Source organism: Diabrotica virgifera, chromosome 3 (genome assembly GCF_917563875.1).
Source record: "Diabrotica virgifera virgifera chromosome 3, PGI_DIABVI_V3a".
In the NCBI taxonomy this organism is placed as follows: domain Eukaryota; kingdom Metazoa; phylum Arthropoda; class Insecta; order Coleoptera; family Chrysomelidae; genus Diabrotica; species Diabrotica virgifera.
The window spans coordinates 260,805,102-260,831,194 of record NC_065445.1 but is presented as its reverse complement, the minus strand read 5'-3'; the positions used below and the strand labels follow the sequence as shown (position 1 = coordinate 260,831,194).

The 26,093-nt window shown below is 31.2% G+C and overlaps 1 protein-coding gene across 1 annotated transcript in view; it reads right to left on the bottom strand.

Moving 5' to 3' along the window:
• Positions 1-26,093, bottom strand: part of LOC114324758 (uncharacterized) — a 1,163,158-nt gene that overhangs the window by 60,249 nt on the left and 1,076,816 nt on the right. Inside the window, exons 15-16 of the mRNA XM_050646138.1 lie at positions 19,900-19,965; positions 8,492-8,650 (exon numbers count right to left, since the gene is read on the bottom strand). Of these exons, the coding sequence (XP_050502095.1) occupies positions 8,492-8,650; positions 19,900-19,965 (225 nt within the window). The remainder of the gene's footprint in view (positions 1-8,491; positions 8,651-19,899; positions 19,966-26,093) is intronic.

Genomic DNA, 26,093 nt, shown 5'->3' with positions numbered 1-26,093 from the left:
TTCAAAAAAGCATTAGAAGATGAAGTAGCAGGCATAAAAATAAATGGCCTACCCATATGTGAAATTAGATACGCCGATGACACAATTCTAATAGCAGAAACTATTACAGATCTACAAAGAATTTTAGATAAGGTTGTTGCAACGAGTGAAGAATTTGGTCTGTCAATAAACATAAAGAAAACGAAATTCATGGTTATATTAAAGAAAACTATTAGGAATATCAATCTACACGTAAATAATAAAACGATAGAACGATTTCAGAATTATAACTATTTACGGACAAACATTAGTGAAACAAACGATTATACCAAAGAAATCCGAATTAGAATAGAAAAGGCGACGTGCATTCACTAATATGAAACAAATAATTATGTAGTAGACCTCAGCCTAAATATTAGAAAGCGAGTACTAAAATATTATGTATTTTCTGTTCTTTTCAGAACGGTATTTCTGCGGTATTCTGTTGTATGGTGTGGAGACATGGACTCTCAATAAACAATACCTCAATAGATTGGAAGCATTTGAGATGTGGACGTATCGAAGAATGCTGAGAATCTCCTGGACAGGCAGAATAACCAATGAAGAAGTACTAAGGAGAATACAGAACATCAGGGAGATACTGGATTCCATCAAAATAAGAAAACTTCAATACTTGGGTCATATATCACGTGGTGACAGATAAGAACTCCTAAAATTAATTATGCAGGGAAAGATTCAAGGAAGGCGCAGCATAGGTAGGAGAAAAATGTCCTGGCTGAGAAATCTCAGAGAATGGTTTGGATGCAGCTCAACTGAACTCTTTCGGGCTGTAGTGTCAAAAGTGAGAATAGCAATGATGATTGCCAACATTCGTCGTGGAGATGGCACGTAAAGAAGAAGACTCTTCATGCGGACAGCCTCTGACTCTCTGTGCTGACACCGGACAGGAACTCTATCAACATGAAACTCCAAACACTCTATGGAGATGAAAATATATCGCCATAAATCAAGGCAAATCGTATAAGATGACAGGACATGTATTTTGACCGAATCATCATCGAAGACTACTAAAGACAACCTTTTGGGAGATGCTCGATGACAGGAAGTCAGTTGGTCGCCAGTGAGTGATCTGTATAAGTGATGAGAGTACAGACAATAAGAGATTACTGCGAAAGAGAGTGGAGAAAATAGTAAACGTGGCCAAAAACTCACTTAGAGTTGTAGAGCCAAGAACGAGGAGGGAGAAATAGAAAGTCGAGGTTCAACTAGGATTGTAGTAGGTACCTAAAAATTTTATCTTTGCGTCAAGATATAATAAATTTGGCTTGGCGCTGGTGGGATGTCCCTACCGATTTAGTATCATAATAACAAACAACAAACCCTCCAGGAGCGGATTCGCTAAAATTAAGGGGAAAGGAACAAATGCAAAATTTTGACGCCTGTCAAAATTTTCAATGTGTTTTAAATGTAATCATTTTTTTCGAATCCTGAGAAAACTAATATGTAAGTATTTTTGAAAAATTTAAACGAAGAATGAAAAATTGCTTTATTACCGAGGGCCGAAAGTCCCTTGGAATGAATTAAAAGTTTCTTTTGAATGAGATATTTGAAATTAAAAATCACACTAAATTTTCTCTTAGTTTTTCACCCCTGTAACTAATTTAAATAAACATTATAGAAGTTTTCAGGGATTTTCGGCCCTCGGTAATAACGTAACGGCTTAAAGCCGAAAGTTCGTACCCATCCCCTTAACAAAAAAAAAATTCCAGTCTTCAAGTAGATATAATATTTTAATGGGGTTGGAATAATAAATATAAATTTAAATATCATATCATTATATTTATTACGTAATTATATCTATGTAGTTATAGGTATAATATTATGTACAATGAAATAAGAGAAATGAACAAATTAAAGAAATTAGGGAAATTAATGATAATAACAATAAAAGATTAAAAGAGTGGTAGCAAAAATCAGAATTAAAAAGATAACATAATAAAAAATAACATAGAAAATAACATAGAAAAATAAAATTTGAAGTTTAGACGGAAAAAAATAAATACAAATTACAACTCTATGTCACTATCGCTGTAATCTTCACTAGAATCGTTATCTAATGTTATAATTATTGGTTTAATATGTGAGGTTAATGTTCTGTAATGATCGTTTTTATAACATGTGAAACACAATTTTGCCACAGTGTTGGGGAAATCTTTTTTATTTCTTCTACAACATGTGACACCGATTCGCTACTAAATTTGGGACAGCAGTTGTTTCGCCGTCAACTTTCCTTAAGTTGGCTCCAGATTAATTCAATGGGGTTGAAGACACAGTAGTAAGGAGGTAATCGCAATACATTATGACCATCACGTTTGGCTAATTCGTCTATAACAAATTGTTTCTCAAACACTTTTGTGTGAAGAACTTCCAACATTTCTTTTTTTGTATATGTTTCTTCAAAGTACAAATCATTGTCATACAAAAAATCAGATATCTGTTTTTTTGTCGAACCTACACCGGGGATTTTTCTAATTTGTTCGCAGTGATACGTTGCGTTATCCATTACAATTACACTTTTTGGAGGCAAATTGGGCAACACCTTCTTTTCAAACCATTCCTTAAACAAGCTACTCGTCATATGGTAGTCCAGCTTTGAATCTTTAACGTTTTTTGCCGATAGTAAAAAACTTTCCCCTCCAAGCCAGCCATTTTTGGATTCAATGTTCAGAATAATTATTCGCTGACCTCTACTAATTGGATAATTGGGTGCACATTTAATAGAATCGTCTGTCCAACCTTTTTGAGCAGTATCGTGGGTATCGAACCATGTTTCATCTAGATAAAATATCGGTCTTCCTTCATCTCTAAATTTAGATATAGCATCCAAGTATTCATTTCTCCATTTAATTTGACGAGGAGAATCCATTATTGATGATCGCTTATTAATTTTCTTGTATTGAAAACCAATGTGATTCAAAAATCTTGATAAAGATGAAGGCGAATACGTAATGGAATAGTCTTTAACAAGTTGATGGTAGATCATACTAAGCGTTGGAACTAGGTTCTTTGAATAGAAATTGTAAATTGCTCTTCTAATTACCTCAGCATCTTTTTCATTTACTGCTTTATGTGTAGAAAAGTCACTCCGCTTTTTACGAGGTTGAATTCTATTCGTAACAATTTTCCACACTGTTGTATATGGCATCCTTGTCAGTCGAGATGTTGTCTTGATGAGGAATTTACCGTCTTCTGGATTTGGATTATCTTCTTTCATAGTTTGATAAACATTCCTAATAATTTCTTTGGCATCATCAGATAAATGTACACGTGTTTTACACTTAGCACTAGCTTCACCGACTTCAGACATTTTACTTGAATACTCGCGATCTAACCTTCTATCTAAATGCAAGAAAATAACTGCCTGAATGTGCAAATGTCAAACTTAAATATGTTTGCCCCCTTTCATAATGTTCCATAATGTATGTTTTCTGGATAAATAAATGATACTTAATTTTACCTAAATACCTATAAGCACGAGAATTATGTGTCAAGCTGTAGAATAATAATTAGAGGTATATCTTATCTTTAACTAATGCTATTTCTAATGATTCTTTAATTTTTTTATTTAAAGATAGAAAGCTGCATTATCGGAAGTCCATTTTGTTTAAAGTGAAAACCATATAAAACACATTATAATCTAACTCAATAAAATTCACGTAATGAGCGCATTGGACAAAAAAATTGTTTGTGATCGTTTTTAATTGATTCCAAGCAAGTTAATTTCAGATGACTAAACTAATTCGTCTACAGTAAACAAAATTTTTAATACATTGTCTAGAAATTTTAATTTTAATAATTTATTTGCATTGATAGGTAACGAGTCAGTTCTGTAAATAATATAAAGTACGGCCCTGGTAGCTGTTACAAAACTATTGCCACCCGTCGCAAAGACAATTGAGGGATTAGTAACGTCAACTATTTACTATGATGCTAAATCGGTAGGGACATCATACCAGCGTCAGGTCAAATTTCTTATATCTTGACCAAAAGTAATACCTACCCCATATAATTATTAACACATTTCGAATTCTCATTTGTAAAATAGCAGATCCTTTTTTTCTCATGCAATCAGCAAAGAAGCTGGACTGATAATATACGAAAAGTAAGTATGTGTTTGTAACAATAATTAACTAACAAAATTTATACACTTCTTTACCTATGCAGAAAGATCAAATAAATAAAGAGTATAATTCTCAGAAATTTTGAAATATGTTTTTTTATTATTGTTATCAAATAGAAAATTCAGAAAAAAGTAGGTATATCATATTTCTCATTAAGAAGCATATTGATACACCCCTCCAAGAAATTAACACACCATCTTAAAAAATTGTAATTTTTAATGCCTCGAATTTAATAAACCTATTGTCCGATTTAAGTGATTTTTTTAAAATGTTATAGCGTTATTCTTTAACAATATCGCTGTAATAATATTGTTGCTAGACAGGCAAATTGTCATTGTATACTGGGTGTACCAATTAAACTGTGATTTTTTCTCAAAGTTTGCGTCATCCTGTTGAATATTCTAGCATTTATAAAATACTGAAATTAAAACTCAACTATAGCTTCATATTTCCTTAAGATTCTGTTTTTGATTCATTCGCTTACGTTGGATACTAAAAAAGTTAGGTACTTTAACTGCTGGCCTTGGTTTTCATCAATACAGAGTGTTTTTTTTAAAATAGGTATGGTAAATAAGTATCCGCAAATCCTTCGTTTCCGAGATATGGGTTGTTGAAATTTTTCTTACAAACTGACGATTTATTTATTGCTCTAAAACCGGTTGAGATATGCAAATGAAATTTGGTGGGATTTAAGAGATGGTTATTGTGCATTTTTTGACATACAATTATTAAGAATTTTATGTTCACCATTGGCTCACATAAGAGTCATATTACCCGTATGCGCGCCAATGGTGAATATTAAATTCCTAATTGTATATAAAAAAATGCGCAATAACTACCTCTTAAAATCCACAAAATTTAATTTGCATATTCTAACCGGTTTTAGAGCAATAAATAAATAGTCAGTTTGTAGGAAAAACTTCAACACTCTATGACGGAAACGAAGCATTTGCAGACATACGTTTATAAAGCAAACTGACATTATTTTTCCATTGTTAGGCTAGTTGTTAAAGTACCTCACTTTTTTATTATCCAACATTAGCGTATTAATGAAAAACACAATGTTTAGAAAACATGAGCTATAGTTGGGTTTTAATTTCAGTATTTTATAAATGCTAGAATATTCCACATGGTGACGTGAACTGAAATATATGTCCTTTTAAGCAGTTTTTTAAAGAATAAAATTAAGTAGTGACCTTACATGTGTTTACATTATATAACACTGAGACATATTTAATCTTTAATGGAGAACTTTTGAGATGCAGATGCTCTAACGTCATTCCTTTGAAGCTCTAAACGATGCACTCGTAGCCCTCATTAATATTGCATACGTAGAGCTGCTTGAGTACAATATTCTGTGATTGTAGAGCTTTGTATGTGAAACTTAGTTATTCATTAGATAACTTAATCAATAATGACGTAATTCTCTTCTCAATCGGCCATAACGTCAGTTACGTAGTTTTAATTAAACACGTTTAATAACGTGTATGGACTATCATTTAATTTGGTCCACCTAAATATATACAGGGTGGGACATTATTGTGACAAAGTCCAATTACTCGTTTGCCGTAAGAGATACGAAACAAAGTTATTTAGGTAAAAGTTAACGCACAGATAGGATCATAATTTAAAAGTATTTTCAGATATACAGGATCACCCGTATTGACAGGGTGACACAAACTTATGTTTTTTTTAATGGAACACCCTGTATATTTTTACATTTTTGGATCCTCCTCGATGTCTTCTTTCTCAGAATATAGGGTTTTGTAATATTATACGAGGTAGTTTAGAAGATAATTACGTTTTATTGTTAATTTCGTAGCAATATTCACACCCTCTAGAATTGTAGTGATTTGACATCAAAGTTTCTATTTACAGTCAAACTATTTTTAATATAGTCTACTATTGTTAAACATTAATAATATAGCGAAAAGTTTAATATTAATATACAGGGTTGGTCAAAACTCGGAATGAGTATTTTCTGAGTTTTCTTCAATGGAACACCCTGTATTTTAGTATCCTAATGAAATAATATTTTATGATACTATTTTATTTCTTAAGCATTCCCTATACCTAAGTGCTTTAATTTTTGAGTTATTGGTGATTGTTTAATCCAAACATTAATTGTAACAAAAATTACGTGAAATTTTATTCGGTCGCTGTGCAAATATTCAATCAAAAATAATTTTTCGAAAAAAAAGTAAATATTAATCTAGACTGATCCTTAATTTTATAATATTGATTGAGATATCCAAATACCTACGTAGTTAAGATTGTTGGTACGTAAAATATTATTAAAATCATACAAGATTCTACCTAGTTGGCTATGACAATAAATTTGCTAAAACATTTGACATTATACTATTTTTATAGTTCCAGTTGCTTTGTTACCATTACTAATATTAATTTTTTTAATAAGTAACTGATGAGTAACTGATTAAAATGTTTTTGTGCTAGAGAGTATAACAAAAATGTGCTACTAGCAATAAGAGTTTTTCATCAGCAATTCCCTGATAGACGAAAACCAAGAAGAGAAGCTTTTGAAAGTACACTAAAACGATTTCAACAGTCTAGGTCTAGATAGTTAGATTATAAGAACGTTCTTCCTAATATGCAGATCCTCAGTTACATTAAGGATTACATTTAATTCATTTTATTCATTTAAAATAGTTTTCATTCGATCAGGTTTCTCGTAATTTAAGTATCCAGTCCGTTGAAACCGTTTTAGCATAGTTTCAGAAGTTTCTCTTGGTTTTCGTTTATCAGGAAATTGCTGATGAAAAATTCTTATTGCTAGTAGCACATTTTTGTTATACTCTCCTAGCACAAAAACCATTTTAATCAGTTACTCATCAGTTACTTATTAAAAAAATCAATATTAGTAATGGTAACAACGCAACTGGAACTATAAAAATAGTATAATATCAAATGTTTTAGCAAATTTATTGTCATAGCCAACTAGGTAGAATCTTGTATGTTTTTATTTCTATTTTACGCACCAACAATTTTAACTACGTAGGTATTTGGATATCTCATTGAATATTAATAAATTAGGGATCAGTCTAGATTAATATCTACTTTTTTTTTGAAAAATTATTTTTGATTGAATATTTGCACAGCCACCTAATAAAATTTCACGTAATTTTTTTTGCAATTAATGTTTGGATTAAAGAATCACGAATAACTCAAAAATTAAAGCACTTAGGTATAGGGAATGATTAAGAAATAAAAAAGTACCATAAAATATAATTTCATTGGAATACTAAAATACAGGGTGTTCCATTTAAGAAAACTCAGAAAATACTCATTGCTAGTTTTGACCAACCCTGTATATTACTATTAAACTTTTCGCTATATTATTAATGTTTAACAATATTAGACTATATTAAAAATCTTTTGACCATAAATAGAAACTTTGATGTCAAATCACTACAATTCTACAGTGTGTGAATGTTGCTACGAAATTATCTAACAATAAAAGGTAATTATCTTTTAATCTACCCCGTATAATATTACAAAACCCTATATTTTGAGAAAGAAGATATCGAGGAGAATCCCAAAATATAAAAGAATACAGGGTGTTCCATTTAAAAAAACAAAACTTTGTGTCACCCTGTCAATACGGGTGACCCTGTATATCTGAAAATATTTTTACATTATGGTCCTATCTGTGCCCCAACTTTTACCTAAATACCTTTTTTTGTATCTCTTACGACAAACGAGTAATTGTATATAAATTTTTATAGTATATGTTTTTTACCTTTTTGAAGACAACGGTATTTCTGTCTCATTATAATAAAAGTTATGAATTGTTTAAAGTGAAAGGTGCAGATTCCTAAATTTCAAAGTTTAATCGCAAAAGTTGAGTGACAAAATTTGAAATTTAACTGTTTAGTCTAGTTTATGTTAAAACATAGGATACAAAGAATAAAATGTTTTATAGAAAAAAAATAATGCAACTTTTAATTTTAAGAAGAACGTGATCTCATTTTTATTTATTTTTAGGGCAAAATTGCAATTTTGACAATGTTCCTCCATTTAAAATTCAAAATAAACCTTATTTTCGTTTTCAGCACCACCAAAAACATAAAGTAAGACAAAAATTACTCATTCACCACACTGTGGTCAGTATCTCGAGAAATAAGCGTTTTTTTTTGGAAGAGTGCCACTCGTCTATAACGTTACATAACTTTTTTCTTATTGCATATTTTCCAAGAAACTTGGGATTGACATATTTCGATGTATCTGAAAATTATACTTTATGTAATATAAAATCAGCAAAACACTTCATATAAAACAGAAGAAGAATTAGTAAAAAGATTTATCCATACACTGAATTCTCGACGAGCTGCTCTGGTTGGAGTGCGGGTCACTAGAAGCGTTAGTCCCATGATGTTTTCCTCTTCGGACGTGTTCAGTACTTTCGGGGGAGTCCAGGGATAAACTCTTCATCCTCAGGTTCAGCTTCTGTCGGCGCGGGGAGTGGGGAGCTGCGAAAAGTCAGAAAGAGATATTAGAGGATATATGAGATGAGATTGTAAGTGGAAACTACATGCAGGTCTGATTATTGAGTTTTAGGTTGGTACCTACCGCTAGTTGTTGGAAGACTATTCGTGCTAGTGTCTTTGTGAATATACTGAGCCTATTAATTGTTAAATTGATTCATTTTGAAATTCTAATATGATATGTTATATAAATATTATTAATAATTTGAACATAAACATTGCTTGATTATGGTAAACCACACAGAAATGTAAAAACTAACAATCTTTAATTAGGACCCCTGTACATTTCTCATATTTAGATTTTCTTCATAATCCTTGTTCTTACAAAATAAGTGTCACACTACTATGCACGGGCTTTAACAAGTTATGACAATTTTTATTTCCATATAGCTATGAAAACACACCCAACATATTAAGAAGGAACACATTATTTATTTTGCATTACGAAGATAATTGAACAAATTTTTCAGATTAAGTTTAAGAAAAATCATTGACAAACATTTGTATACAAGGTCAAAAGGCTCTTCAAAAAATTTACAAATCTTCAAAAAATTACATCTATGGCTTTTATTTTTACGAAGCAATTCTTAAGTAAAACGGCAATTGTATTAGTTAACAATGATAAAACTGCTTTGAAAAAAAGACATTTTTTATATTATTACCGTTTTAATCGGTCTTTAATTGTCTGGGTCTTGATACGGTCCTTAAATGTCTAAAAGGTATGGCTTGTCTTTAATTTTAAAAATGAATTTTTCTGTAGAAGAATTAAAAGATATGATCTGGATATTCGGAGAAAGTTCGAGAAATGGTCTACTTGTGTCCAGAATATATCAACAGCCATATCCTGAACGGAGGAAGCCATACAAGAGCTTCTGAAGAATGAATGAATCGTTTTGTTCGCACTGGGTGAGTTGTATATGAAAAAATATAAAATGAATCCCTACTGCATAAGTTATATTAAGACTTGACAGCAGTCGATGATTATCATCGTAGATTAGCCTTTTGTCAATGGTTTCACTAGCAAGTGCATAGCGATAGATTGTTTTTCGATTATGTGCTTTTGGAAGATGGTGCTACATTTAACAAAAATGGAACAGTGAATCGACATAATTTTCATTATTATACATAAAGCAATTCCTACTTTAGTCCTTTATTCACAGTCATAGTTAAACTAGGTGGTCTATAAATATTTGGAGTGGTATTGCTGGGACAAAGAATATGGTTATTACATGACAGTGTTCGAATCAATCATATTTCTCTTGTTTATAATCATCTAAATAGCCTACAACAACGCCAAATGATATGAAAAATAGAATGAGAGACGCTTTTAATAATATTAAATCACCAATGTTAAGAAATGTGGCTCGATAATTTGAATATCGGTGACACACTTACATAGGTGTTGAAGGTGGACATTTTGAACGTGTATTTATGACTCATCTCCTTAATATGACATCATAAATTTCATTTCAAAACTTATGGTAGGGGAGCCCAAGCGGGAATTTTTGCAGTTACTCGAGCGCGTCAGATTATCATATGGAGAGAAACCTGGTACCCTGCAGATGTACCTCTACCATATATTGGCTCTTAACACAGGGGAGTTCGTTAAGGGGGGCCCGAAAAAAAATCTATCCTTAAAAAAACTCGAAATTGTCAGATTAAGATAAGGTAAGTTAAGTACATGCAAAAGAGTGTATATTTCAAAAATCTGACGATTTGAGCCGGGCGTAAGGAAATGGGCGAGTCCCAAAATTTCACAAGAAATAAGCGAATATTTCGCGAAATTAATGACAGATCGAAAAACTAAAAAATATTTGCTCAATATTTTTTGAAAATCTATCGAATGATACCAAACACGACTTCCCACGTAAAGGGGTGGGGGTAAATTTAATATTTTAATTACGAATCCCGCGATTCGTATATTAACCGCGAAATTTAATATTTCGCGAAATGAACATCAGATCGAAAAACTGTAAAATACACTTATTTAATATTCTCCCCACGGAGATGGGGTGGGGGGTTACCTTAAAATCTTAAATAGGAGCCCTCATTTTTTATTGCAATTTTGGATTCCTTACGTAAAAATAAGTAACTTTTATTCGAAACATTCTTTGGAATTATGGATAGATGGCGTTCTAATCGGCAAAAACGATTGTTGAAAATGGAAAATCAAATGAAAAATGGCAAGCGCCCACTAAAATGGAAAATTTTACTTTACTTTTTTTGGTTTTAGGACCTACTCTTCACAACCCAATATGTCCCCAAAGCGCTCGAGTGACTGCACATTTAGCATACTTTGCTCTCCTACCATTAAATTGTGGCTTATTTTTCAAGTAAAATAGTAAATTACATAAGAGGGCACAAACAAACAACTTCAGAACAGTACCTACTAATTATTATATTCATTGCATATTATTGTGGTTTGCATTTTGTATTAGTTATTTATTAAATATACATAATTTTGTTATGTGTTCAAGGATTTTTTTTGGAAAATACATGTGCTGTACAATCAAAAAATCTGAGAAAATCGTAATTTTTCTTTGTAGTTCACCCTGTATATTAATATTCGTCAGTTATGTCTGTTAAATTTTGAAAACTAGAACATATTACTTACAGCCTACCTAGAATACTGTATATTCTCCTGGATTTCTAGTGTTTATGACAGAAATCCCACGAATAGTCCTTTAAACGGTTAATTAAATAATTGAGCCCTAAAGCATAACACAGAAAGGAATTAGTCAACAGAATCTATGTAAACAACTTGAGTTACGCTGAGAGCTATTTTAGCTGAACATAAAATATTTCAAGAACGAGTTGAGAGTAGTAATGAAGGTTACAGCTTACAGCAAGCATTAACAATAATTACAGAGAAGGAAAAAGTAATGGACATCATACGCACACTAAATTCCAAAATGGCATTTTTGTATATAACAAAAAGATGAGTTTGTAACATTGAAATAAGACGGTGAATGGGGAAGGTTAGATAAAATTTGTAAGACGTATAGTATTTTGAGAAAGATGTAGGATCTTTTTTAAATTATATCAGTAGTATTGCTATTTAGATAATAATAGTGTAATTATTTACACCATCAGAAAGAAGAGATTTCAACCCATATATTTTGACGTGAGAATTTTCGATTGAAAATGATGGTGCTTTTTCGATTTTAAATCCAAATAAATGGAAAACAGATATTCCAAATCACAAAAATTACAGTGTGTTTGGAATATAAAAAGATACTGAAAGGTACCAAATTTCGATGTAAAAGAGTTTTTACAAGAAAGTCATAAAAAGGTACCAAGTTTCGTATTTTTCTTTATAATTTTTATACTTAAAAAGTCACCACCTTTCACTTCTTTCACTTCACCTTAGATCGACCGTAAATTATGTTTCCTTCTATTTTTGATATATTTCTTCCTTTTCCAATAAGTTATATTCTGTTACTATTTTTTTGCCCCTAAAAATGTTGATCCATGGTATATTACGGATATTTGTGAAATATCAAGTTCCCTAGATATTTGTCTAATACTCAAGTGTCGATCATCTTATAACATGACACAAAATTACTCACAGTAGACACTTAGTTATAGGATTTCGGTTAGGATATAATTTATTAAAGATATACGTTTCTTGTTCATTTCCACGCATATCACAATATCCTAATGTCACTAAAACTCAATTGTTTTTTTTTCAAATATACCATTTGTGACTCTAAACACCTACAATAATAGTAGGCTATTGATTATGTTCAAAATAAGAGAGCTAAAAGAAACTACAACGTTAATGGGTTTTTATTATCTCATATGGTCAATGGACCTCTATATTTGAAAAAAAAACACGGAGTGCTACCATTTAGATAGGTGCGTTTTTGAGAAAGGGGCGAATTAGTCCCTAGGCTCAGGTTGAATTAGGGTGAGTTTTGATACAAACACGTCTACATTAAAATTATTCCATAAATCTTTTTTACAAAAATATATTCAAAAGAAAAGCAAGAAAAAAACACGAAAGAAAGCAATTATGTTTTTGGCCCCATAATTTTTCCCTAAGGGATATAAATATAGATATTGCTTCAGTGAAAAATAACTTCAGCCCTTTTTCTTTAAAATTACGTTTAGTAGAAGATTTTCCGAAATAGTATTTTTCAAAGTTCTCCGCTCCCAGCATTTTTGGGGCCATTTTCCTTGTTTCTTCTCAAACATTGTTCTGTAATTTTTTTCTACGCATTTCTAGGAATATGTAATGGTACTTTTAGTAGCAATAGAAGTCAATTACCTTTAAAATGGTCTATTGTATAAGGTTATGCGATAATTTTTAAGCAAGTTATGCTTTTTCAAGGTTTTATACTTTTAATGATTTTTGATATTTTTTATGATTATTGTTTAAATTTCTTATTATGACCTTTTTTCTTGTACATTTAGGTATATACATTGTGCAACAAAAAAGCTTATTTTCTTTACTTAAAAATGGTGTATTGCAAAAATATCCGTAGGATATCCAAGAGTATGCGTAATTTAAGAAAAATTTTATATTTTTTATTTTTGTCAATTAGAAGAATATAGTTGCATATTATAACATAATTTTTAATTTAAATTGTAAAGACTTTTCGATATTGTGAAATATAAAGGTACTGCACTCTTTAGCGAAATTCATATTTTTTAACATACCTCGTACACTATTGATAAAATTTTATATCTGATGATTGCATCTCAGGTTTTAGATTACTCAGAGCATGTTATAAAAAATAATTTTTGAAGTTATACTTCTTTACGCGCGATGAGGGTGAATTTTTATATGTTAAAACCAGGCGCATACGCATCACCCAGGCGCATACGCGCATTATAACTTTGTTCTGATTGGATGTTCAAATGACATGTCAAAAATTATCCAATATGGCAGCTGTAGGACAGCTGTGGTTTGGAGGAAAAGGTAAAGGTAAACAAATGTATAATATATTAGTTTTATTGTTGTGAGGACAGAAACAAAACAGTTTATAATATTGTAGTGACTTTTAAATAGTTTTTAAAAGCAACAGGTACGTAATAATTGTTAATGTATCATGGGTATAAACCTACCTGTTTGTTCTGCCAAAATACATAGTATGTAATAATGTATTTATATAATTTGATTACCATCAATATTCACCTAATATATTGTTTTCTTACTATATGTTTTGTTGTATTTTTTTTCAATTCTAAAGTCCACTTTACATCAACAATAATTGAATAAGAAATTGACAACAAGTTATTCAAGGTCACATTTGGCTTATACAAAACACAATTCTACATCCAATTTTGCCGTGAATAAAAAGAAAATAAAGAAATTTGACAAAATAAAACATATCCAATTGTCCTATTTCATCAAATTCCTTCATTTTCTTTTACAAACCATACATTTTGTACTCGTCAAATTTGGCCTTGAATAACTTTGTCAATTTCTTGTTCAATTTATTGTTGATGTAAAGTGCACTTAAATCATTTCAATTCAAAATTAAAATAATTTGATCAATTTTCAAAATATCACAAGTTTAATGACGTTCTACACCTTCGGCAAAGAATTAAGGATTTGCATGAAATTTTAGTATGTTATAGTTTACTTCAAAAAACTAAGACTTGATTTTTTAAAAAATGTTTTACCGTGCCGTTTAATTACTATTAAGGGTCAAAGTTAAGTTTTAACATGGGCTCTTATGGGAATTCTTAAAAAGTTAATAACTTTTGACCCAAATTTACGATTTTTAATTATTTGTGCTTAAATTAAAGGTATTTTTGTAAGGAATAACATTAAAAAATGAGGATTGTTTACCGTACCATTATTAAATAAAAGTGAAATTACTGTTTCGAAATTTAACAAAGTTGGTAGTAGTGAGATCAGCTGAACTCATAATTGGACGGCGTTATGCAGAAAGCTACCAACCCTCAATATATCAGATATTGGGTTGGATGCATATTTGGACAACAAAATACGAGTTCTGCATTCTGTAAAAACCTACCACCTCTAGATTAATATATAACCTATAAAACTATAAAAATGCTAAGCCACATATTAAATTTATCTGATATTCTAATTTGCAGAAACCTACCAACCCACTTGGTAGTATACTTTTAATTTACAGAAACCTTCCAACCCACTTGGTAGAATTTTAATAAAGCGCCACTTGCATCCAAGTGGGTTGGTAGCTTTCTGCAAATATTGTTTTATTTTAATAATTTTATTTTAATAATAATAACAAATTTTAAAGTCGTCTACTTTAAAATGTATAATACGTGTCTGAATTGCCGATATAAATGAGTCAGATTAAATAAATTATTAGAAGAATTTTTTACTAAGCAACAACATTTTTGTTTATTTAATATTATTTTGTATTTTGACAACGACACCCGACTTGGGCGTCGAAACGTTAAAATAAAATCATTTTTAGGTAAAATTGTGGCTTATTTCCCATTTGAATATACTTGATTATAAAAATGCCACAAGAAAATAGCTTCAGAACAACGCAAATATTGGGGTTTTCCATTGTAACTGTACATCTAAATGAGCAGAAAATGTTTCTGTTGAAAGTAGAAAATATGAATTTGAGAGGTTTTGGTCGCTAAATTCATATGCTGCTCAAACTAATTTTATTGCTGCTAGTGTATACGAGATTGAAAAAAAAAGGTCTTATTGTAGAAATATTGAAAAAGGAAATTATCTCGAATTTATAAAATAAAGGACACAAAAGTGTGTAGAGAAGTGTTTATAAATACGCTAAAGGTAAAACTGCATTTCGAGTAAACACTGCTTTAAAAAAATTTCATGGTCGGGCCTGGCTCCTATAAGTGATCAAAGAGGTTTAAAGCAGGGAGGCAAAAACAAATTAGCAGATGAACGAATTCAAGCAGTTGTTAGTCATACTAATAAAATACCTAAATACATTTCACACTACCGTCGGGAACAAACAGAGGCGAAATATTTATCACCTGGTATCACTTTACAACAAATGTATGACATATACAAGCAGGAAGAAACCAATCCCGTAAGCTTAGTGTCATACAAGAACATATTCTACACGAAATTTAATTTGAAAATAAAGCCATTAAAAAAGACACCTGCAATGTTTGCGATACTTTTAAAATGAAAATAGATAATGAAAAGGATGAAGAAAAAAAAAGAAGAGGTCAAGCAGGAACGTACGAAGCATTTGCAAGTTGCAGAGGAGGCACAGAAAATAGGAAGAGATGATTTCAAGATAGTGACTGAACAAACAGATCAAGGGTGTTTAAGTTTTGACTTGGAAAAAACCCTACCGCTTCCCAGAATACCTGAAGGCATCGTATTTTATAAGCGTCAGTTGTGGGTGTATAATGCAGAAATACACAGTGCTAAAGAAAATAGAGGATACTGCTACGTTTGGGTAGAAGGTTCAGCTGGAAGGGGCGCCCAAGAAATAGGCTCTTGCCTTATAAAACATGTTACAACTAAATTAACTCCAGAAGTCAAACATTTTACGCTTTGGTGTGATTCTTGCGGTGGGCAAAATTGAAATATTAAGTTAATACTTATGCTTAAATCAATTTTGCATGGGACACGCACAAGCCTAGAAAGCATTACCGTAAAATATCTCTGTTCTGGTCATAGTTTTTTGCCCAACGACACTGATTTCAGTGATATTGAGTCGGCTCTTAAACGACAGCAAAGATTATATACCCCAAATGACTATATCGAGGTAATGCGTTCTTTTAGAAAGCAGAGACCATTGGTAGTAACCCAAATGCACGTCGAAGATTTTTTAGGCGTAATAAACATTGAGAAAAAAATTGCTAATCGCAAAGTGACCGAAGATAAAGAAAAAATTAATTGGTTGAAGATTAGGTCAATCAAAATAGAAAAGTCTGACCCATTTAGGTAGAACTGCTAACAAAGAAATCTTTAGCGATTTAATACCACTGTGGCCTAACGGGAAGCCTATCGCTGAGGCGAAATTACAAAATTTAAAGGAAATGACCTTATTCCTGCTGATGCATTGACTTTTTATCAAAATTTGCAGGGTGCCAATTTAACTGAAGATTTGAGGGTTACAATGTCAATGTTGAAGATCTAGATTTTGAAGTGGATGAAGTAGATTAATATTAAAATTTATTAAATTAATACGTTAAATACTCATATCCTTAGCTTCCTGTAAATAAAAATAATTTTTCTAACTTTACTGTTGTTTTTATTAAATATTGTTGGTATTAATTTCCCATTTTGCAAAATGCAGAAACCTACCAATCCACAAAAATTTGCCATTTCTCTTTTTAATTTACAATTAAAATATTTAAACATGTAGAAAATACCCAAATATTTATCCACAGTCAAAAAAAAGTTACAAAGTAGTAGCAACATATCCTACAGATTTTTTAAATCAATAAAAACTTTAAACTTGATTATCTCAGTTTGCCACTATTGAGGGTTGGTAGCTTTCTGCATAACGCCGTCCAATTATATCCGAAACGTACGTGTCAATCACATGACCTCGGTGGTCTAGTTGTTGAGCGTTCGGTCAGAGTTCGAAACGTCCCGGGTTCCAATCCTCTACGATTCATTTTTTTTTTAGTTGTTTTAATAAAAATTTTTTGAAAGTGGTAGATAAGAAAGTTAGTTTAATATTTAAATAGAATACAATTACTTCGTTAAAATTATATAATAGAAGTATAACTTCTTACGTGCGTACAAAGTACACACACATTCTTTTTTTTCACAAAGTTAATAATAAAAATGTTTCCATATGGTTCCAGCTTAGTGGGACCTGTGTCATGTGTTATGTGTACAGGGTGTCCCGAAAAGAATGGTCATAATTTATACCACACATTCTGGGGTCAAAAATAGTTCGGTTGAACCTAACTTACCTTAGTACAAATGTGCTCATAAAAAAAGTTACAGCCCTTTGAAGTTACAAAATGAAAATCGATTTTTTTCAATATATCGAAAACTCTCAAAAATTTTTTATTGAAAACCGGCATGTATAATTCTTATGACAGGCCCACCTTAAAACCAAATTATAGTGAAATTTGTCCACCCCATAAAAAATTTATGGGGATTTTGTTCCCTTGAACCCCCCCAAACTTTTGTGTACGTTCCAATTAATTCATTATTGTGGTACCATTAGTTGAATACAACGTTTTTAAAACTTTTTTGCCTCTTAGTATTTTTTCGATAAGCCAGTTTTTATCGAGATGCGGCTACTTTTTTACTATATTTACATAAAAAAATTATGGGGGTTTTGTTCTTTAAACCCCCCAAATGTTTGTGTACGTTCCAATTAAACTATTATTGTGGTACCATTAGTTAAACACAGTGTTTCTAAAACTTTTTTGTCCCTTAGTCTTTTTTTGATAAGTCAACTTTTATCGAGATGTGGCTTCTTTTTCAAAATATACCAAAAAATTTAAGTTATAAATAAATTTTCAGATTATTAACAGGTGTCTATAATCATACTTAACCATATACAAATAGGTGGTGGATTCGACAAATATTCAAAATATCTCGATAAACACTGGCTTATCAAAAAAGTACTGAGAGGCAAAAAAGTTTTAAAAATATTGTGTTTAACTAATGGTGCCACAATAATAATTTAATTGGAACGTACATAAAAGTTTGGGGGGGTTTAAGGGAACAAAACCTCCATAAAATTTTTATGGGGTACACAAATTTCACTATAATTTTTTTTTAAGATGTTACTACGATAAAGATTCCTCATGTCAATTTTCAATAAAAAACCTCTAGGAGTTTTCGACATATTAAAAAAAATTGATTTTGATTTTGTAACTTCAAAGGGCTGTAACTTTTTTTGTGTGCACTATTGTATATAGGTAAGTGAGGTTTAATCAACCTATTTTTGACCCCAGAATCTGTGGTATAATTTATGACCAATCTTTTCGGGACACCCTGTATAATATGTCACATTTTGAGAACGCATATCTTGTTTAAAAATAGTCCTAGAGTTTTTTACAATACACCATTTAAAGTAAAGAAAATAGGATTTTTTTTTATTACACAATGCATATACCTAAATATACAACAAAAAAAAAGAGTTATAATGAGAAATTTAAAAATTATCGCAAAATATATAAAAAATTATTAAAAGTATACAATTTTCGAAAACCATATCTTTCTTAAAAATAGTCATACAGTCTACTACAGTAGACCATTTTAAAGGTAATTGACTTTTCTTCTTACTAAATGTACCACTGTACATACCTAAAGCTGCGTAGAAAAAAAGGTACAGAGCAATGTTTGAGAAGTAACAAGGAAAATGGGTCAAAATCGCTGTGAGTAGCGAAGTTTGAAAAATCATATTTTGGAAACTTTAAATTATAGAGACTTCTGCCAAACACCATTTTAAAGAGAAAGGATGGAAGATTTTTTTCTGTGAAGCAATGCCTGTACCTATATTCCCATGGAAAAAAGTTATGGGGCAAAAAACAAAATTGCTATCTTTCGTGTTGTTTTCTTGCTTTTCTTTTGAATACATTTTTACAAAACAAAATATTTTTCACTTTGGTATATAACCTTTCAATAGTAAATTTAACCTGGAACAATTTTCATGTAGACGTGTTTGTACCAAAAGTGCATAGAACTCACTCTAATTCGCCTTGTGCCTAGGGACTAATTCACCCCTTTCTCAAAAACGCACCCCTTTAAATGGTAGCACTCCTCGGTTTTTGTCATATTTGGAGGTTTATTGACTATATTAAACAATAAAACTCCGTTAACGTTGTAGTTCCTTTCTATATTACATAATCAATAGCCTATAGTTTATTGAAACATTAAACCTGTTATCATCACAATAATAGCCTCTTTAATTAATGTATTACATATTTTATTTTAAGGCGAATATAATGCAAATGTAGCTATCATTGTAAAATTATGTCCTTTAGATGTGAAGCATTATAATTCACTTTGTTTGGAGATATATTGAAAACTTTAAGTAATATTAAAACTAAACAATTATTACGAAGATCTATTTTTATTTGATCTATTTGAAATTCGTCTGCATTATAATGAACACAAGAAAACTTAAATTTACTTAAAACAAATAATTATAAATTAATAATATATTGCACAACACTATCCGTATTCAAAAAGACACTAACAACGCTATTATCTATACATTTATGTGAAAAAACCAGTTCAAACATAAAACAAAACAGAAAACCAAAAATTTGTCGGGTATGTGTCTGCCACTACGGTCACTAAGGGTCATCTCTTTAATACAGACCAGCGTTTCGACTTCCAAACATTGGACAAATGTTCACAGCACTTGGTGAAGACTTCATGCTCGTTCCTGACACAAAAACATCGAAAAACAGAATGTAGGTATTCTCTACAATCTACAAGACGATAATCAAACTCCCAGACATTTTATGATAAGTCAAAAACGTTTATCAACACAAAACAAAGACAAAAACTGCACACAATATTGCAATCGTGATGAACCTACCTTGTGATTATTTACTGGTATTAAATCCTCTTTAATTCGTTTGTTAATTAAACGTTTGACATATAAAAAAATTTAACCGAAAACGCATCTTCTGTTCCGAAAGTGAAAATTAAACAACTAAAAAATTAGGGCTTCTTAATCTACTTAATCATTAAAAACTTGTCCGACTAAAGCCATTTTGTATAACGGTTTTAAACGGAATATTCCGGGTTATTAAATCAAAGAATCAAAATAGAGTATTTATATCTCAAGTTCGCTTGAGTTGAGTACCACAGTATTCTGGTGATTTTGAGTTTTTGACGAGATGTTCAATATGTGTTAAAAAGCCTGAGAAAAGGTCTCACTTTAAAAGTATCGCTGGACAAAAATGTGCAAGCTCGTGTCACTCGTTACTTGTTTTGATTTCTTCTTTCGTCAAGATTCAAGACACCACTAGTTTTGTATTCAATTCTCTTTAATTATTTACTCGACCCTATTTCAGTCCACTCGACCAAAGACTGCCTCGAAGTCAATAAGTATTGTATGGCTTTAGAGAATTTTATGAATCCTTTATATGCTTTACTACATTTCCCCTGTTTTCGGAATTTATTTTATCTTAGGCTAGAACCTTTACTTGGATCTTTGGTACATTTGCTTAGATTTTATATACGTTATATTTAGTGACAGAAGCATTAGACTAACTCCTCGATACTTCTTCTTCTTAAAGTTTCCTCTCCTATCGGAGGTTGGATATCATAATGGCTATGGTCATTTTGTTGGCTGCTGCTCTGAATAGTTGTAATGAACTACAGTTAAACCATTCTCTAAGGTTCCTCAGCAAGGAGATGCGTCTTCTTCCTATGCCTCTTCTTCCTTGGATCCTTCCTTGCATAATAATTCTCAGCAACTCATATTTTTCTCCTCTGGTAACGTGACCCAAATATTCCAGTTTTCTAGTTTTTAACTCCTTATTTAAACGTCGTAGCACTTCAACATAGGTAATCCTTTGAACCCACTGAATTTTCAATATTCTTCTGCAACACCACATTTCGAACGCTTGTATTCTTCTTATGTGTTGTCTCTTCAAAGTCCAAGCTTCCATTCCGTATAGCAATATAGAAAATATGTAGCATCTTAGAGCCCTCAATCTGCGAGACAACTGAAGGTCTTTGTTTGTAAGCAGTGTCTTCATTTTTATAAATGCTTGCCTTGCAGTTTCAATTCGGACTTTAATTTCTTTGCTTTGGTCATTTTTGTCATCAACCCAGGTTCCCTCGATACTTGCAAAAGTCTAAAAAAACTTCAACCATTGTCCTTCAGGAGCATCTGCTAAGCCACTCCTAGACACTTACATACATAACGTGTTTTCTGTTTGAACAATAAGATTTGGAGTTCTTCCAATGGATTCTGAAAGCTAGAAATTTTTTGCATTGCTCTCACCACAGCTTTTTATTTATATTGGATCCATTCATATATCGTTGAACTGAATCCATTTTCCGTTCTGTTTTTAACTCCAAAAGACACTTGGTGATAATCACAAACTTATTTGCTGGAAGAATCTTTTAATAGTTCCACGTAATGGTTTTTAATACAGCATCTTTTACAAAATACTGCATGTAGAAAATGAAGAATACATAAATAAAACGCCTAGAATTACGTAATTATGTAACGCTATGCTTCAGCCTAGCGTTAAGCAGATCAACAGCAGAAAACCGCACGCGCTTCGATACCAGCGCAACCCTACTCATTTCTACTTCTACTCCGGGACATCCAAGTAGGGCAGCCGATAATGTATTTAAGAAGAGAGCCGAAGAGAGATCCCCTGATATTCAGTGTAGTGAATAGGTAGGCCAACCTGGGTGGTGGAACTCTGTAGTGAAGAGATGCGCCGCTTGTAATTGAACATTATCCGTGTAGCCGTTGAGTGAACGGTTACTGCCATCTCCGGTTGGGAGTTGTATGTTTGTCTGTATAGTTATTGATATTTTGATTGTGGGAGCATTTGTGCTTACATCTGAGTGAAGTGCAAGGAGGTGCGAGTCTATGCGTAATTGCTTCTTGTATTATAATAATTGTATTTTATTTTGATACTAATAAATACAATTTTATTTTACTTTTGCAGACGTCCGCCACGGGATCTTTCTTCAGAACGGGGCGAATATAGAATGATATTTTATTTTATTATTTTAAGTTTAAACTATATATAAATATCCTCAATACATTTATTTTATTTAACCTGTGTTTTACTGAGTCTGTTGTCCTGAAAGACATGTTACAATGCTTTTGACGATATTACAACACAACGCATAGCACACTTTCTCGGCTCTATTCTTATACCCTTGATTTTTGAACAAATTTTACACATTCTGGATGCTTTTGAAACCTCTGAAACGATGTTCCGACTTTTCTTTAACGATTTTTCTAACGCTTTTCTTCACTTTATAAATGTTACCAACTCTTCTGAAGCAGTTATAACTGTTTTGACGATTGTTCTCTATGCTTTTGACGGTTTTACAACACTTTTTCGAGTCTTTCCCTTTGTTTCTGATAATTTTTTTTTAAATTCCGGGGTTGTTTTCGATGTCTGAGGCTTTTCAGACGAGACACTAGACTAGAACAAATTATATTATAGAATGACATATAGAATCTAAAATAAATGTTAAATAGTAGTTAAAACAACTACCTTAATTAATTCTCTTTTCTATGGTCTACAAATAATTATATTCGTTTTTGGAACAACTTTTGAATTAGGCTTAATGCAAAGAAAGATATTTTTTATATACCAAACGAGTAATTATTAGAAAAAAATATTTTTGTACCTAAAATAGTAACGAATATCAATTTACAAAAACTATAAAAATATGTTCAGAAAAGTTTGCCTTAAAAGCAAAACAACGTCTAGAATGATGTTTTTACTAAACTACACTTCATGTTATATTCAAAACAAACTTTTCAATATTCAATATAAAACATGTTCCGAATATATCCTTTCCAATTCCCTGCTACAGGTAAAAAATATGTAGTTTTTTATTCAACATAAAACGTCCAGCATATTTTTACACAATTTTATCATTTTTACCTTCAGCCTCGTTTTATACACATACGCTGTCTGGAAGTTTCATTAGCGTTTTACCACTCAGAAAACAGTAAACATTTATATCTAAACACCCAGCTAAAATACATACGGCTAAAAGGGTTAAATCGGGTTAAAGCTGTGAATCGGGAGAGTGTAGTAGTTTCAGTGCTGAAGCAAACATCGACCTTTGGTAATAAATATTGTCGACGATTTTTTGTTTTAGAGTTTAATAGTATTTACAGCACACAGAGTGGTATTTTACATAAAAATCTGGCCAAAACATTTTTAAAAACTAGCATTTAGAGTCGATTATTGTCCCTAAAACAGGTAGTAGTTATGTGAAGAAGTGACCTGGCATAATCTCCTCTAAAAATAACCCAACTTAACAAATTTCACAGCTGTCACTTCGGAACCCGTTTTGGCTTCGTCTAATTGTGCGATTTTACTAAACTTTTTGTACGATTGGTGATTTGTTTAATTTTATAATTCAATTGATTTTTAGGAAAGAATGAATGAATATGTAGGTAGGCAGGTATGAATATGTAAGGGGAAAGTAAGTGCTCAATATTAAACCATTTTTTAAAATTACACCCTTCTAGAACTTCAATAAAAAATTTCCAAATTTATATTTCCAAAAAATAAAAAATCCAATTTTTTGTTTAATTTTCAATATAAATGATTTTTTTTAGTTACTTTCTACTCAATCGATACTGTAAGAGGTATTTCATTATACAGGGTGTTTCATTAACAATTGTCCATATGGTAACTGGAGAAACCTTAGCACGAAATACGAAGATTTAACTCAAAACACTTAAATAAAATATTCTTCCTTACCGAGATACAGAGTGTTTTATTACAAATGTTCTAAAATGATTTTAGCCCATGGTTAAAGCACCTTTTAATATTTTTTGTTCAAACTTGACAAACGGTTTACACATGCTAGGGTACTTTAACTAGTCTTAAAAGATAGTTTTCCGCTGTTACCAGAGGCGTGCTGTAGGGATATATACTTACTTTTTTTCTCCCCTTTCCCCCTTAAAATCTACGGCACTGTCGTAATAATAATTTCAGCATGTTTTTTGATTCTTCATTACTTTTCATTACTTTTTACGTAAATATCATCCTTTGTCTCAATGCGATAGAGTAAGTAGTTTTCAAGTTATTTGCGTTTTAATGTAATGGATTCAATATCATTATGTATTTTAAACACATAATCTTATTGAATGTAGTTTAAAGTACATAGTATTATGGAATCCATTATCTTTAAACGCAAATAACTTGAAAACTACTTACTTTATCGCAATGAGACAAAAGGATGATATTTATGTAAAAAGTAACAAGGAATCAAAAAAACATGCTGAAATAAATTATATGACAGTGGTGTAGATTGTGAGGGGAAAAAGGGGCGAAAATGAAGTATATATCCCTACAGCACGCCTTTGGTAACAGCGGAAAACCATCTTTTAAGACTAGTTAAAGTAGCCTAACATGTGTAAACAGTGTGTCAATTTTGAACAAAAAATATTAAAAGGTACTTTAACCATCGGCTAAAATCATTTTAGAATATTTGTAATAAAACACTGTGTATTTCGGTAAGGCGTAATATTTTATTTAAGTGTTTTGGGTTAAATATTCGTATTTTGTGCTAAGATTTCTTCAGTTACGATATGGACAATTGTTAATGAAACACCCTGTATATAGATTATTGATATAAAGACGATTTACTTTCAAAAACATTTTTTAAAGTTTTCACAAGTTTTCACAAAATTAACTAAAATCGAAAATACTGTGAGTAGTACAAGATGATATATGAATTTATTATTAAACGCCATTCATTCAAATGTACAAAAATATTTAAAACATATCACTGATTATGTTTTGTGACCTGTACCTACTTTGAATAAAAAAATATCTTGAACCTTCTAGTATTTACATTTATACCGGAAGTAGCCATTAATTTTGCTAATTTTAACATTCTTTAATAATTATTTTTTTGAAGAAATGAGAAGTCCCAGATCTAGCTTATAAAGCTGTTTAAACGAAACATAATTTTGCGAAAAGGGAAAACTTTGAAAACTGTTTATGAAAATAGATAGTCTAATCTTTATTATGAAATAACTCTTCTACAGAATAGATGAGTAGAGAGCAAGTAAAAATATTCGTTTATTGAAAATGATACAAAAAGTTGGATAAATTTTGATTAAAGTTACAGCAAGACAATATATATTAAAAAAATGGTTCAATATTAAGTAATTAGTTTCATCTGACATATTTATAACTGTCTTTTTTACAAAATCACTTGAATTATAAAAATTTAAAAATCACAAATCGTACGAAAAAGTGTAGATTACAACTAAACACAGCCAAAACGTGTCATAAAATGACAATTGTGAAATTTCTTTGGTTCCTTGGTTGAATTACTTGGAGAGGGAATAGTACCAGTTGACTTTACATTTTACTTGCTTTAAGCCGGCCACCGACGGTGCTGCGGTGTCGTTCGACAATATCGTCGATGATATCAATTTATGCAGTACTGCAGCAGACACGCTTGTCTATCTGCGGTAAAATTGTACAATTTCGTTGGATGCATGGTCACACACGATCAAAATTTTTGCCAATTAGTCGAATTTGACAAAATTTAACGATGTCACAGTACCGTGAGTGGTCGGCTTTAGGACCAATCGGCCCGAAATGCTAGTTTTTGAAATTTTCCATTTAGCCAGCTTTTTATGTGAAATACTACTCTGTGTATCGACCTTTGCTAATAAGTATTGTCGACGAATTTTTGTTTCAGAGTTCAATAGTATTTACAGTGTTCATAGTAGATTACGATTTATAAAATACATACGGCTAAAAGGGGTGAAATAAAGCCGGGAATCGAGGATTTGGTAGTTTTACTGCAGAAGCAAACATCGAT